The 14,593-nt window shown below is 38.1% G+C and overlaps 1 protein-coding gene across 1 annotated transcript in view; it reads left to right on the forward strand.

Annotated features, from left to right (window-relative positions):
- The window catches only part of KIF16B (kinesin family member 16B), a 3,706,250-nt gene that overhangs the window by 533,683 nt on the left and 3,157,974 nt on the right, over positions 1-14,593 (forward strand). Inside the window, exon 3 of the mRNA XM_044056090.1 lies at positions 14,214-14,327. Coding sequence (XP_043912025.1) covers positions 14,214-14,327 — 114 coding nt within the window. The remainder of the gene's footprint in view (positions 1-14,213; positions 14,328-14,593) is intronic.

Here is a 14,593-nt window from a genome sequence, read left to right on the forward strand (position 1 = left end):
AGCCACAGCCCTCCCATGTTTGCTTTAACATCTGAGAAATAAATGCCGAACAAGAGGGGTCCCAGGACAGATCCCTGTGGGACACCACTTGTGACTGGCTTTGAGTCTGACATTGCTCCAGCGATTTTAACTTTATGGGTTCTGTCCTTTAGCCAGTTTGCAACCCATCTAGTGACATAAGGGTTTACTTTTAAGCTGTTTAGCTTATCTATGATGCCTGAGTGGGGTATTGTGTCGAAGGCCTTAGCCAAGTCCAGGTATGCTGTATGGACTGCTTTGCCCTCATCAATGGCTGTAGTGACTGATTCCGAAAAGTCAACCAGGTTTAAAAGGCAGGATCTGCCCTTCACAAAGCCGAACTGGGTGGGGTCAAGTGTCTGTAGGTCCCCTATGTCTCTGTTTGAGTTCCATAATGATTCTTTCCATAGCTTTGCATACCAGGCTAGTTAAGCTTATGGGGCGGTAGTTTCCAGGGTCTGTAGAGGCACCCCCTTGTGGAGTGGGACCACTGTTGCTGTACGCCAGTGTACAGGTACATATCCCGAAGTAAGGCTAAGGTTAAATAGAATTTTTATGTGTGGGTTTAGCTCCTCTTGGAGTTCACGTAACATGCACCCCGGGATACCATCAGGTCCCATTGATGCTGTGTTTTTTGCTTTGTTTAGGGCGGTTCTCACTTGGACATCTGAGATGACAGGGAGATTACATTCAGCTGGGATAAGTATTTCTTCTTTTGGGGGTGAAGGAGGCGAGAAATTTGCACTGAACCTGTCAGCCAGAATGTTAGCAATATCTGTGGGTTCAGTGTATTTTTGTTGTTGTGAACCAACTCTGAGCATATCTGAGGGTTTCATGAGGTTTCTAACATAGCTGAAGAAGGCTTTGTGGTTATCTTTAGTGTCCTTAGCGATTTTTCTCTCAAAGTTTGCCTTGGATGTTTTTATGAGAGAACATAGTTTTCTGCTAATGTTGATCAGAGACGTCTTCCCTTCATGGGATTTCGCTCTGACGTGCAGTAGCTTCCTTCTTTTGTTATACAATTTGTTTATGGCTGAGGTCCACCAGACAGGACGCTTACATTTGGTGGAGAGGGACTTGGATTTGTTTGGGATTGCATGATCCATGCATTCTTGGATATGTCCATAGAAAGCATTTGTGAAGGATTCGGCATTGCGGGATGTGGTATCCACTGGCACAGTGGGCTTAAAGGATACCATCTCCGTCTTAAGAAGAGTGAAGTCTGCTTTTGAGAAGTTTTTCACTGTGGTCTTTTGTGCTGGGGTGGAGGTGGGATATGTATATCCAGGGTGATTAGTTTGTGGTCAGATCTCACTAGTGAGGGGTGTACTTCCAGTGTGGAGCATTTTGTCCCCATGTTTGTGATGATCAGGTCTAGTATATTATCTCCCCTAGTGGGAGAGGTGACTAGTTGTTCCAGTGCATTTGAATTTATGAATTCCAGGAACCTTTGGGCTAGGGTATTAGGGCTAGAATAATGTACCCAATCTATGTTTGGGTAGTTAAAGCCTCCCAGTATGATGGTATTTTGTGATACATTCATATCCTCCAATGTCTTCAGGAATGCTGAGTGGGGTTCTTGAGATTGGGAAGGTGGTCTGTAACATGCTACCAGTTGTATAGCAGTTTTGCCTATGGTTAGTTGCACCTGTATGGTCTCTGATGCTTCATGTGTTGCTACTAACTTGGAGGTGTGGGTGTCCTTTATGTATATGGACACTCCCCCTCCCTTTGTGGTTTGGCCCGGGTTTTGGGGCCGAAAAGCATGATACGAGGTATAGCCTGGTAGCTGGGGTGCTCTCAGGAGCCTTGAACCAGGTTTCAGTTACTGCACAGATGTCGATGTTCTCCATGCTGAGGAGTGCATCAAGTGCCTGCATCTTGAGATTTAGACTTCTGGCATTGAGCAGCATCACCCTTAGTTTTTTTCCATTTTTGTTTTCTAAGGAGGTGGGTTTGTCTTTTGAGCCTTGCCTAAAAAGGCACTATGGGGTGGCAAGAGCCTTAGCCAATATCCGGAAGCCCAGTGGTGACAGGTGTAAGCCATCCCTTGTGAAGCAGCGTGGCTTGTCCAACATATCATCCCAGGCAGACAGACATTGGATCCCCTTGGAATGACACCAGTACTCGAGCCAATTGTTAAAGCTGATCATCTTGTCTTTGTATTGTGGTATCATTCTTGGTGAGGGCAAGATGCTGCTCAGGGTCAGGGTCATACCAGCCTGGGCTACATAATCGGAGAGCTCCTCTATGTCTCTTTTCATGTAGTCCAGGGAGGTACATCTCAGGTCATTCACACCAGCATGGACAATGACGGAGTCATATTTGTACTTGCTTTGGAGTGACCTGAGTGCGTGTGTTATGTGGCGGATCCAAGCCCCCTATAGACAGCTCACAGTCACCTTCTCCTTGTTCAGCCTGGTCAGTGGGACATCAGTGTGTCTAACTATGGAGTCACCTATTACTAGTGTATCAGACAAGGTGTTTGGCCTTAAGGGCTGCGATTGGTCGACACACTGATTTATTGAAGTATGTGTTGCATGTGTTTTGTTTTGAGGTGGTGGATTTTTGGATGTCTGCTTTGGGAGCCTCTGTTGTTTTGGTAAATTTTTTATTAGAGCCTCCGAGTATGTCTTTGTGTTTTTATGTGTTTGGTTTGCAGTTGTGGTAGGTCTATGTGGGACTGGGATTGTAGTGTGTGTGGTTGCCATCTCCTCCTGTCTGGTCATGCCAGCCCTGGGTTGAGAGAGTTCAGCCTCCAGTTTGGCTATATAGTTGCATCTCTCACATGTATTTGTGTTTGTTGGGAGGAGGAGAGGGTTGTCTGTGTACATGAGACAATTGTAGCATTGTCTCAAGATGCCCAGATTGACCAGCTGAACTGGAGACGATGCCAGTAATCTACCACTCGACATGCTAGAACAGTATAAGGGAGTGGTATACCTTTAAGGGAAGTGGGTATTCACAGGGGTGGTAAGTAGATGTAGTGCTTTACTTAGTACGAGAGTGCTTACTTAGTAGAGAAGTATTGAGAACAAGTGCTAGGCTTATAATACAGTGAGTAGTCTGGTTATACTAAGAGTAGAGCTTCCTTAAGGGAAAATTTGAAGAGCAGACTTGGCGGAGCCAGAAAAGTTTAACCTTGTTTAACCGCGCTATGCGCGACACATAAAGCCGTGCAAACACGGATTTTAAACGGTGAACTACAAAAGAGCTAGGAATGGTCCCAAACAACCAATTACTACAGCTTCTTGTGCTGAGGTCACTTCCCCCAAGGACAGGTAGGCTTCTCAAGGCTCCCCACTCCCACTGGTGAGCAAAGAAACTTCCTTCTATCCAAGTAAGGTAATGGACAACACAGGAACTACACCACAGCCCAGAATACAGCAATGCCTGTAAACTGGTCTAAACTAGTCAAAGAAGGCGGGAAAACAAGGATTATTTTTTGTTTTTTTGGTAGAAACACACAGAAAATGCAGAGACAGTGATAAATTAGTTACACAGGCTAGCACACTTTAGTGGGCAGCCTCCACAGTTAAATTAAACAAACAAACAAGCAAACTTTCGATCAAATTCGACTAAAATGTAACTTTAAGTGCAGATTTTAAAATAATGCAGCAATCGGATGAAAAACAGTTCAGGCTAGTTCAAGGTAAGCTACAGAAGCTATTTCAAGTGAAAAAAAGCAAAGATACTTAAATCCAGAAGGTAGTCGCTTTTTTGAGTTCCTTGCTGCTAGGACCACTCTGCAAACCCACGTGGAGCTTGTCTGAGCAGTATAGCCAGAAAAAAACGCCCAGAGGCAGATTTTAAACAGTGAACTACAAAAGAGCTATGAATGGTCCCAAACAACCAATTACTACAGCTTCTTGTGCTGAGATCACTTGCCCCAAGGACAGGTAGGTTGCTCAAGGCTCCCCACTCCCACTGGTGAGCAAAGAAACTTCCTTCTATCCAAGTAAGGTAATGGACAACACAGGAACTACACCACAGCCCAGAATACAGCAGTGCCTGTAAACTGGTTTAAACTAGTCGAAGAATGCGGGAAAACAAGGATTTTTTTTGTTTTTTTGGTAGAAACACACAGAAAATGCAGAGACAGTGATAAATTAGTTACACAGGCTAGCACACTTTAGTGGGCAGCCTCCACAGTTAAATTAAACAAACAAACAAGCAAACTTTCGATCAAATTCGACTAAAATGTAACTTTAAGTGCAGATTTTAAAATAATGCAGCAATCAGATAAAAAACAGTTCAGGCTAGTTCAAGGTAAGCTACAGAAGCTATTTCAGGTGAAAAAAAGCAAATATACTTAAATCCAGTATTGTATTCTTTCTTTTGTTTTTTGGCGCATTCGGTTGCTGCCCGATTTTTATGTACTTCTGGTTTGATTTCCATTCCTGGTTGATGCCGATTCTGCTAGATTAAGCAGAGAAGTCATCTTAGATTTATTCTCCTCATGTTTCAAAACGTTCACTACATTTGGGACTTGTGAGGTCAGCAGATATGTATGCAGTCCCATGCTTACAGATCTGTGCATGTAATCAGTTTCAAGGAGGCCCATCTCTCCTTCGGAACGGGGAATATATAAGCTTGGTATGCACTGATTTTTATAAAAATCATTTGAGCATGAAGCATCCTTCTTGTTTTCCTATCTAATCTATCCAACACATTTTGGGGCCAGTCAATCACTCCAAAACTATAAGTACAGAAAGAGCAAATTGGTTTATAAATTGGATTTTGTTCCTAGATGTCAACACTGTTTTCAGGATTAATTTAAGTCTTCTAAAGTACTCCTTACTAAGTTTTATTTTCATTTGTTCATGCTTTATTGTTGATCCTTCATCAATTCCCAAATATTTATACACTCCCTCTTGCTCAAGTTCTTTTATATCACATTCTTGTCCCAAACTGATGTTTTCCTGCTGCTGCAGTTTTCCTGCTTTAAAGGTTGCTTTTGCACATTTATCAAGACCGAATGACATTGGTGTATCATCTGAAAAAGATTTGACAACTTGCAGTTGTACTTTCAGTTTGTCATCTGATAAGCTGTACAGTTTTAATTCGACAAAGAGAAGATGAGAAATGTTTACACTTGGTTTTCTAGGAGTCAAATTATAGTCATGGCTTAAGTTAAGTACTCCAACACACTGCACTCCAAAAAAGATTTAATAACAAGTAAAGCTTTCGGGTTAACCACCCTTCATCAGTACATAACACCAAATGGATCTCATAAGCAATTAAATAGGGATTGCAATTAAAACACATGATTCAGCCAGCCTAACAAAAACAACTGTCAATTACATATTTAAATCACCACTTTTAAAAAACAGTTTGCAATATCCATTTAGAGCACATGTACACACACACACATATATATATATATATATATATATATATATATATATATATATGTATATATATATATATATATGTATATATATATATATATATATATATGTGTGTGTGTGTGTATATATATATATATATATATATATATATATATAAAAATACATACATATGTGCTCATATTCAAAATACACTCATCTTTACCTAAACATTCTATGCTTATCTACAAAAAATTCCTAAAAGACATGCATTAAGAAATACATATTCTATCGGAAAAAGTTCCTTTTAAAATTAAATGTATGTATACATTCATACTAAACAAATGTATAAAAAAAAATATATATATATATATATGTGTGTGTGTGTGTGTAAAAAAACAACATATGTAAAAATATATATATATATATATATATATATGTGTGTGTAAAAAAAACAACATATGTAAAAATGCATAAAAACATATGTATAAAAATATTTAAATATTTTCTCTTTGCCTCTTAGTTAACACTGGCTTTAAACTAACTGCAGTATTCAAACCTGGTGTAACTTCTGCCTCTAGCCTAATGATCCACTCACTCTTTTAATTCTAACATACGGATATTGCTAACTGTTTTTTAAAAGTGGTGATTTAAATATGTAATTGATGGTTGTTTTTGTTTGGCTGGCTGAATCATGTGTTTTAATTGCAATCCCTATTTAATTGCTTATGTGATCCATTTGGTGTTATGTACTGATGAAGAGTGGTTAACCCGAAAGCTTTACTTGTTATTAAATCTTTTTTGGCTTGCAGAAGTGTGTTGGAGTACTTTGGAAAGCTAAACCAGGATTTTTTGATTAAGTTGTTAAGTAGACAGCTTAATTGGTTAGGGGCAAGGCAAAATATAAGTGGTGACAGTCACCCTGGACTATCCCGCTTTGAATTTTATCCCTGGGATAATAATTTGCCCTTCACCATGTCTTAATTGCAAGTGGTCTGCCACTGTTTCATGGTCACTGTAATGTAGTTGGCCAGTGTAGGGTGTATCTTATACATTTTAAGCACTCTTTTTATCCATGATTGAGGGATACTATCAAATCCTTTTATGTAGTCAGTCTATGCCATACTTAGATTCTTCCCCTTTTTACAGTTCTCCACTATGACTTTATTTAACAACAAATGATCCTTTGTTCTATATGACTTTCTTTTATTGCCCTTTTATTCTACTGCCATAATTGAGTTTTCTTTTAAATGATTATAAACTCTGTTGGCGTCAGTTCCAGTGTATAGTTTATGCATCGTTGGAAGGCAAGTTATTGGTCTACAGTTTTTAGGGTAGCTTGCAGGTTCAGTCTTTAGTAGGAACATTATTTTTCCTGTTAGCCAGGTTGGTGTCTGTTTAGGGTGCACATATAAATAGTTCTTACTCATAGCTAAATCTTCATGCAAAGATGTTAATACTTTTAACCAGAAGTTATGTACTGCATCTGGGCCTGGGGTTTTCCAATTGGAGACTTTTCTTAACTACGTTTCAATCTCTCTGGATGTTAGTTCATCCCATTTCATGTACTATATCTTTAAATTTCTTATTCATTCTTTTACATCTCCTATCCATTTAGCATCTTTGTTAATTTGCACAGGATGTGGAGATGTTCATACTTAGTGAAGAGCTTGATGAACCTGCAGATTTTATGTCTGTGACATTTGTTTTTGAAGCAGATAGTTCACCTAGGGAAGACAGTACTCCAGCTTAGAGAGGACAATGCCTTTACTGATGGCTGATCTGTTTGCTTTGGTTAGAATTAAGGACAGTTTATTGGCCTGGAATAGCAGTGAGTTAAAGTTTTTCATGGTGTTGTTCAGTTAACGTTTTTCATTGTGATGTTGAGATGGAGGGTAAGACTAAGAGATTGGTCTAGACACAGATGTAGGGACTTGAATATGCTAGTGTTTTTGAGCCAGTGTTGTGAAGTATTTGTAGCAGAGAATGAGTTTTGTCAAGATTCTGTTTGGTACCAAAAAAAACATGCCTTTTGTTTTGGATGTGTCCAGTAGTAGTTTTTGTTTTGTTTGTAGTCCATGTTATGCAGAAAAGGAAATCAGTTTGAACTTCTTTTTGGAGTGTTGTGAGGGACTGATTTGACTAAAATACCTTATGCAGATGGCACTGTGCTATCAGAGGAAGGTGAGGGAGATCAAGGGGAAGTTTATTGACAAAGGTGGAGAACAGAAGAAGGAGCAAAGATACAGCCTGGTGGGACACCTTTTCTGAGTTTAGCTGAGAAAGAGAGTGAGAACTGGACTTTGACAGTAAAGTGCCAGTTAGAAAAATTGTTCTGGAACCATGGAATGGTATCTGAGCTAACTCATACTTCAAGTGGGGGTTTAAGAGAATTCTATGTTGTTGCCTTTCGGCTTTTCCCGGTTAGGGGTCGCCACAATGGAACTCTGGTCCGCTAATGATTGGCAGTATATTTTGATGAACGCCGAGGTGCCAGTTCGGCGTTCAACCTTCAATGAAGGCACGCCCATTTAAGAGAATTCTATGATCCACTAAATCAAATGTTTTGGAGAGGCCATTAAAAATGGTACCTGTCAGGTGGCCTTTGTTCATGCCTCACATGTGAGACTCCAGTGCTTCTTTTGTACTGTGTCCTGACAAAAAGCTATGTTTGTGAGAAAGAAGATTGTATTTGCTCCTGATTTGTTAGTTGAGTAGATGAGTTTCTTACTAGAGTTTTCTAGAGTGGGAAGAATGGAAATTGGCATAAATAGTGGGTTCACTGTGTCTGTTTTCCCAGACTGAAGGCCCAGTATTTTGGGTCACCCATATTTATTTATTTTACATTTGTTTACTGGGATGGTCCGACTTACAGTGCCCATTTTCAGCGGAGACCCGGGGAGAAAGCTCCAGTTTAAGCTTACATACAAAGTCATCACATCAAGTAATAGAAATGACAGACAAAAAAAATGAGTGTTAACACATTTACAGGCTAAAAATTTAAAAACAAAATGTGTACATAATATAATATAGAACAAGACTTTAAACACTTGAATATATACAAATATATGGTTGAACTTGTATATGTGGAGGAACATAACATTTGTTAGGAAATTAAGTAGGGAGAATCACTTGGGCAAAGTAGTCCATAGTTAGTAATACTTCCATGGTGAGAGTTGCAGCTAGGAATGTAACTACTTATAGAGAAGTAGTGTTGTTAGAAGGGATATGTTAACAGAGTTGGTATGTACAGCCAAATTGTATAAGTAGTGCTAAGTTAATAATTAACCTGGAGTGTTACATGTGCAAAGTCAAGATTCAAATAAGTGTCTTTTGATAGATATTTTGAAATGATTAAGATTAATTATGGATCTAATACTATGTGGAAGGGTATTCCAATTTTTGGCAACAAAGTTAGAGTAAAGAGAGTTGCCTGCTGTATTTGGTACTTTGGTTGCTTAGAGTAAGTCTTTGTTAGATGATCTAAGATTACGAATGTTAGAATAGGGTTGTAGAAGATTTCTTAGGGAAGGTACGTTGTCAGGATTGTGCATTATTTTTGTGAGTCATTAATTGGTTATAGTTCATAGCATCAGATAGTTCCAACCAAGAAAGATTTTTGAGGCATTGACAGTGATGGATTGAATGTGTGGAATTTGTTGCAAATTTGGCAATCTTACTGTAACATGATTGTAATTTACTTAGTTCTGACGTTTTGAGGTTGGTAAGTATGGAGGATGCATAGTAGAGTGAGGACAGAAGGTGTGTTCTAGCTATGGTTATTCTTGCAGTGCCTGTTAAGAATTTTTTGTTTCTATACATTGTTCCCATTTTCTTGTGAACCTTTTTTGATTGTGTTAGAAATATGTATGTCAAATTTTAGTCTGTTGTCAATAGTGTTGTTTGGGAATCTGGGAAAATCCTAGTATTATTACTGGCAGTGATATAAAAGTTAGCTGGGAGGTTAGTAGGTTTAGATGGATGAAAGATCAAAAGTGTAGTTTTATTAGGGTTGAGAATGAGTTGTGAGTTTGCTAGCCATGTTTCAATATTAAAGAAAGCTTTTTGTGTGACTGTAAGAAGTTGAGTTATTGTGGATGCTGCACATATGAGGGTTGAATCTTCTGTGTATAGTATATTAGATGTTTGACAGGAGGCAGTATTAAGATCATTTATGAATATGCTGAAGAGGAGGGGCCCTAAGATTGAACCCTGAGGGACTCAAAGTGTAACAGGAAGGAGTTGGGGATAGATGTTGCTTCCATTTCACAGCTTGCTGGCGGCTGGATATATAACTCTGAAACCAGTTAACATCAGGATTGATATTAAGATTATTCAGATTGGACAGTAACTTAGGATGGGAAACTGTATCGAATGCTTTAGACATGTCCAAAAAAGACTGAATACACTATTTTGCCATCATCAGCTGTAGTAGTGCCATGATATGGTCAGAATCCATGCTGTGACAATCAGAGGGGATTATTGTTTAGAAGGTGTTTAAGAAGTTGAAAGTGGATACATCTTTCCAGAGTTTTAGAAAGTGGCAAAAGTATAGCAGTGGGCTGGTAGTTTTAGTTCTTTTGAAATGCCTCCTTTGTGTAATGTTTTATATATATTTGAGGAGTGTACATATAAAATCTCTGCAGTAGCATACTTAAGTGAATGCTTTTCAAATGTTATGATTTGCCAATGTTGTATAGTCTTTGACTGCACACACAAATGTTAGCATCTCTGTTTGGCTTACAGATTTTCTTATAACATTCTGTGAATGAGACACCATAGGAAAAAGTTGGCACAGAGTGCACTTCACTGGGAGTAACCCAAGTCAAAAGTACAGCACCAGATGTAACTTTTGAACTACTGCTGCTGCATTGAGCATCTCGTATAGCAGTACCACCCAGGTTCTCTTATAGCAAGTCAGTGTGTCAGGACATTCCTTGGGGCATTTTTTCACGTGTCCAATTTCTTCAGAGTTCCACGAAGAACTATAAAACAAGTGGTATACAGCCTTTTTATTTAGAGCTAGCAAATGCAAGGTTTGTAGCATTTACAAGTATCATTCAGGCACACATTGTGTTCTATTCCAGTTGGAGAAGGGTGTATGGTAGATGTCCACAGCTTATCTAGATTGAGTTGACATTACGTCCAACTGCAAGTGCTTCCTGTCAAAATACTAATTACAGACTATTCACAACATAACCATTTTCCTTGTACTTAAACCTATATATCGCAGTAATGGCAAATTAGCTTCACAAGTAAAGATTTACTTATTTCTCAACTTTTTACATGAAAAGTAAGAAATGTTTGTCACTTTAGAACAATTGTGATACTTACAATGAGCAGAAACACCACTATACTCAGGCTTGTATTGGGATGCTATGCACTTTCCTGTTTATTTTACATTGGATTGGTTTCCCTTACATGATGTCATCATGAGGAGCAGGAGTGAATAGTGAACTGAGCAGCAGCTTGTATTTGCCTGCTACATCACCTGCAAATTACATCAAAAAAGGGGAAGTAGCAACAGAAATATTCACCACTGCATTGCTTGAAACATACACTTATCACTACAACAATAAGTAAAATAATCACACTATTTAAAGTCTGACAGATATCTTCAAGGAGAAATAAATATGATTTTTATTTATTGAGCAGAAACCAGGTATAATGCAGAATGTCAAAAACTGTGGCAGTAGAGGCACGTGAACTGGAGCCACTGGGGAATGTCGTTAACAGACTATATCTCTGTTTCAGTGTGAGATTTCATTACAGAACTTTAGGTAATGATGCAGTATTCGGCTACAAAATGCACCCAAGATGGCATTTTTACTCTCAAGAGATTACAGAGCAGCACACCTCTAAATTTCATTCTACAGCTTAAGCTACTTGAAAGCATGTCATGGATTGGCTGCCCAAGCCCTGCTACTGTGTTTGTAGGGGAATAGGTGAGAATCCATGTTAACAAGTAGCATGGTCTTTTGCCTCGGGTTACATTTACTATTGATTTTAGTGATAAGTAGGGTAATTATTTGGCTAGTAGAATTACTCTTCTAGCCAAATTATTTTCTCAGATGTGATCTCAAAGAGAAAGATTTTATTCTTATTTTAAAGCCACCTTTATAACTATTTAAAATACAGTAAAAATATGCTAACTTGTCCCCTGTACCAGTGGATCAACTAGGTGGTACCAAGTAAACTAGTAATGTGCAGGCAAGGTATTAATTGGGGTTTTGTGTGAATAGCTTGTTACTGCTTTAATATGCCGTCATATTTATGCAGCGTTTTACTTAGAAGCAACTTTTAGGTCAAATGAAGCATAAACAGAGGCTTTCTTATATGTTTGTGTGCATATGGGTAATTTGACCCCTAGGTTACAGTAGCTGGGTCTATTTTCTATTGCTGCAAGGACTGATGTACATTACTTCATGTTATTCACTTCCTATCTCTTCCTATACTACTAAATTTCCTCTCTGTGGAGTTTGTCACTTTCATCAGGAGGTGATTTTTTTTTACATTTATGATGGCTTTTACTGGTCTTGATCAGGTAGTGCCCTTAACTTTGAGTTTGTAGTGCTTTAGGTACTACAAAGTATGATGAATATGTGCCACAGTCTTGAATTCTGTTTTATTTTATTTATCATTTTATGCTAATCTAGTAATGTATTTGATGTGATTGTATGTATTTCTGGTAGTTGGTGCTGTTTTTATTGATTCAGTTGTTTAATTTAATTACTTAATTATTTGGAGTATTACTGTACTATTGTGTTGTCCTGCTAAATGATTTTTTCTGGATGATGGCGATTTTGTGGCTTTTGAAGTCTTTGATGAAGAAACATTTTGTGACTGAGGTGTGGGTGGCCTGCAATAATGTTCTCCTGTGTGGTAAAACAGATTTGATGCACAGATGACTAACACGCTGATTAGGCAGTGTTACTTGCATGTCTTGTGCGTTTGTGAGTGTGTGTATGTGAAAATGTATATGTTTGCATATGTCTCTCTTGCTCTATACACACACACACACATATATATATATATATATATATGTTATATGTTTATGTATATATATGCTTATATTTATATCGGTATTTATATATATTTTTGTGGGTCTACTAATAAAGAGGAAATTACCCAAATATTGGCATCCACAGTGTCAATTACAAAAAGTGAAATTTGCAAACATTAATATGCTACCATGGATGTTCAGAGCAAAAATCTCAGAGCATGCAAAACAAAAATTTTAAAAAATAGCTCAACACATAGTTTGTTTTTTTTCAGAGAGGCAAGCACCCCTGCAACCCTGTCAATTGTATATACTAATTCCAGGAATGCACAATATTGGGGAAAGGACATTTTATTTATTTATTTACATTTGTTGACCGGGAATGTCCGACTGGACACAGGTCCATTTTCAGCGGAGGCCCGGAGAGAAAAGCTCCACAAATTTAAATATTACAGACATAGTTACAGATGAAGAATCCTAGCACTTAAAATATTACAAACGTAGTTACAGATGAAGAACATAGTACATTCAGTAGATAACTAGCATCTGTTCTATCCATGAAGGCATAGCAGATATTAACAATTGTTAAAATAAGACGTTACTGCCATATAATAAGTAGATAGGCATGGAAGTATCAGAGCTTGCTGTAATCAAAGGTAGTTTGTGGGGTGGAAGAGAGGTAGAGGGTAGATGGAGTGGGAGAAGTTAGAGGGGAGAGTTACAAGGGCATAGCCAGCATGTTTTTAGGTGCGCTTTAAGTAAAGCTTTGAAGTGGGTGCATGATGGTAGAGAGGTTATTGTGGGGGGTTGGGTTCCATAATTTGGCTATAGCACTGGAGAATAGTGCTTCTCCAGCAGTGTTATTGACTCTAGTAGCCTGTAATTGATTTTTGTTGCTGGATCATAGTGGTCTGGTGGTGAGATAGGGTTAGAGTAGATACTGGAGGGATGGGACCTTTAGAGGATGGTTAACCAGTTTGTGGGTGAGTGCGAGTTGATACCATTGAAGGAGTTGAGGGAGTTCTAGCCAGCCTAGTTCAGTAAGTGAGAGAGATAGTGGTGACTGTGGTTTGATGCCCCGGTGGCGAATTTGGTGATTTTGTTGTAGCAGGTCTCGAGTTTATTTAGATTGCGAACTTGCACACCTGTTGACCATCTGAGTAGTCAACTAAATTTTGTTGATTAAACATAGGTTCGTAGGTGAATACTAGGCTAACTTTCAAGTCTAGTCAATAACTTAATGTCAGAATCAAACCCTGTACCTAGTTTCTATGAGGCAAAGACCTTAATAATTATGCCAAACTGTACAAAACAGATGTTGACCAAAGGGGGGTTTGATGATATTGAGTTCCCATGTATAACACACACACACACACACACATATATATATATATATATATATATATATATATATATATATATAATTCTATGTGTGTATGTACATAAGTGTGTATGTGTGGTTATTGTTGTAATATCTGCTGTATGGCTGTGCAAAAGAAGTCAGTTTAATGTGTTTTGTGAAGTGCTTTAAAACTTTGCCCTGGCTTATGGGAAAGTTAAATCATTTGAAGTAGTTAACTTTTTTCTTTAATAATTAACAAGCTGTGTCATTTATTGTATAGGCAGCTAAATGCCTGTACAATGTAACCTAATTAAAAGACTGGTATTGTATCTTTCCATTTCATTTGAGAGGGTATAGCAGTAGTTAGTAAACAAAGCAAACTGTCATGCTGTGTTGCTTTTATTTTTTATGCTACTGTAGAGACCTTCGTGACAAGAGCTAAGATATTACATGAAAATTATTACATATATTGTGTTGCACATTAGCATACAGCATGCCAACATTTTGTCTGCTTTTCTTGTTGCAGATTCCAGAAGGTATATCTGGTGATTCTGCAAGAGAACGAACCAAGACTTTTACATATGACTATTCATATTATTCAGTCGATAGCAAAGATCATAATTATGCATCTCAAGAAATGGTAGGTTCTGGAAAATATAATTAATTATATCCAAGGATATGAATAGGCATTCATAGTTTGATTACAAATGTACACTCTGAGGAGCTGAAAGTTAAGTTTCATAAACGTTTGCTATGAAGTTGTTAGCAACTGCCTTTTCTCACTTGTTGATTCTACTTCCTGACAGCCATATTATTATTGTGCTTTTTTTCTATATGTATGTCGTGACTGAAATCACTGTTGCAGTATTCATAACAGATGGGTTTTCATCCTCTGACATCCGGCCA

Source organism: Protopterus annectens, chromosome 1.part2 (assembly GCF_019279795.1).
Source record: "Protopterus annectens isolate FY-2018-M chromosome 1.part2, PAN1.0, whole genome shotgun sequence".
Classification (NCBI taxonomy): Eukaryota; Metazoa; Chordata; order Ceratodontiformes; family Protopteridae; genus Protopterus; species Protopterus annectens.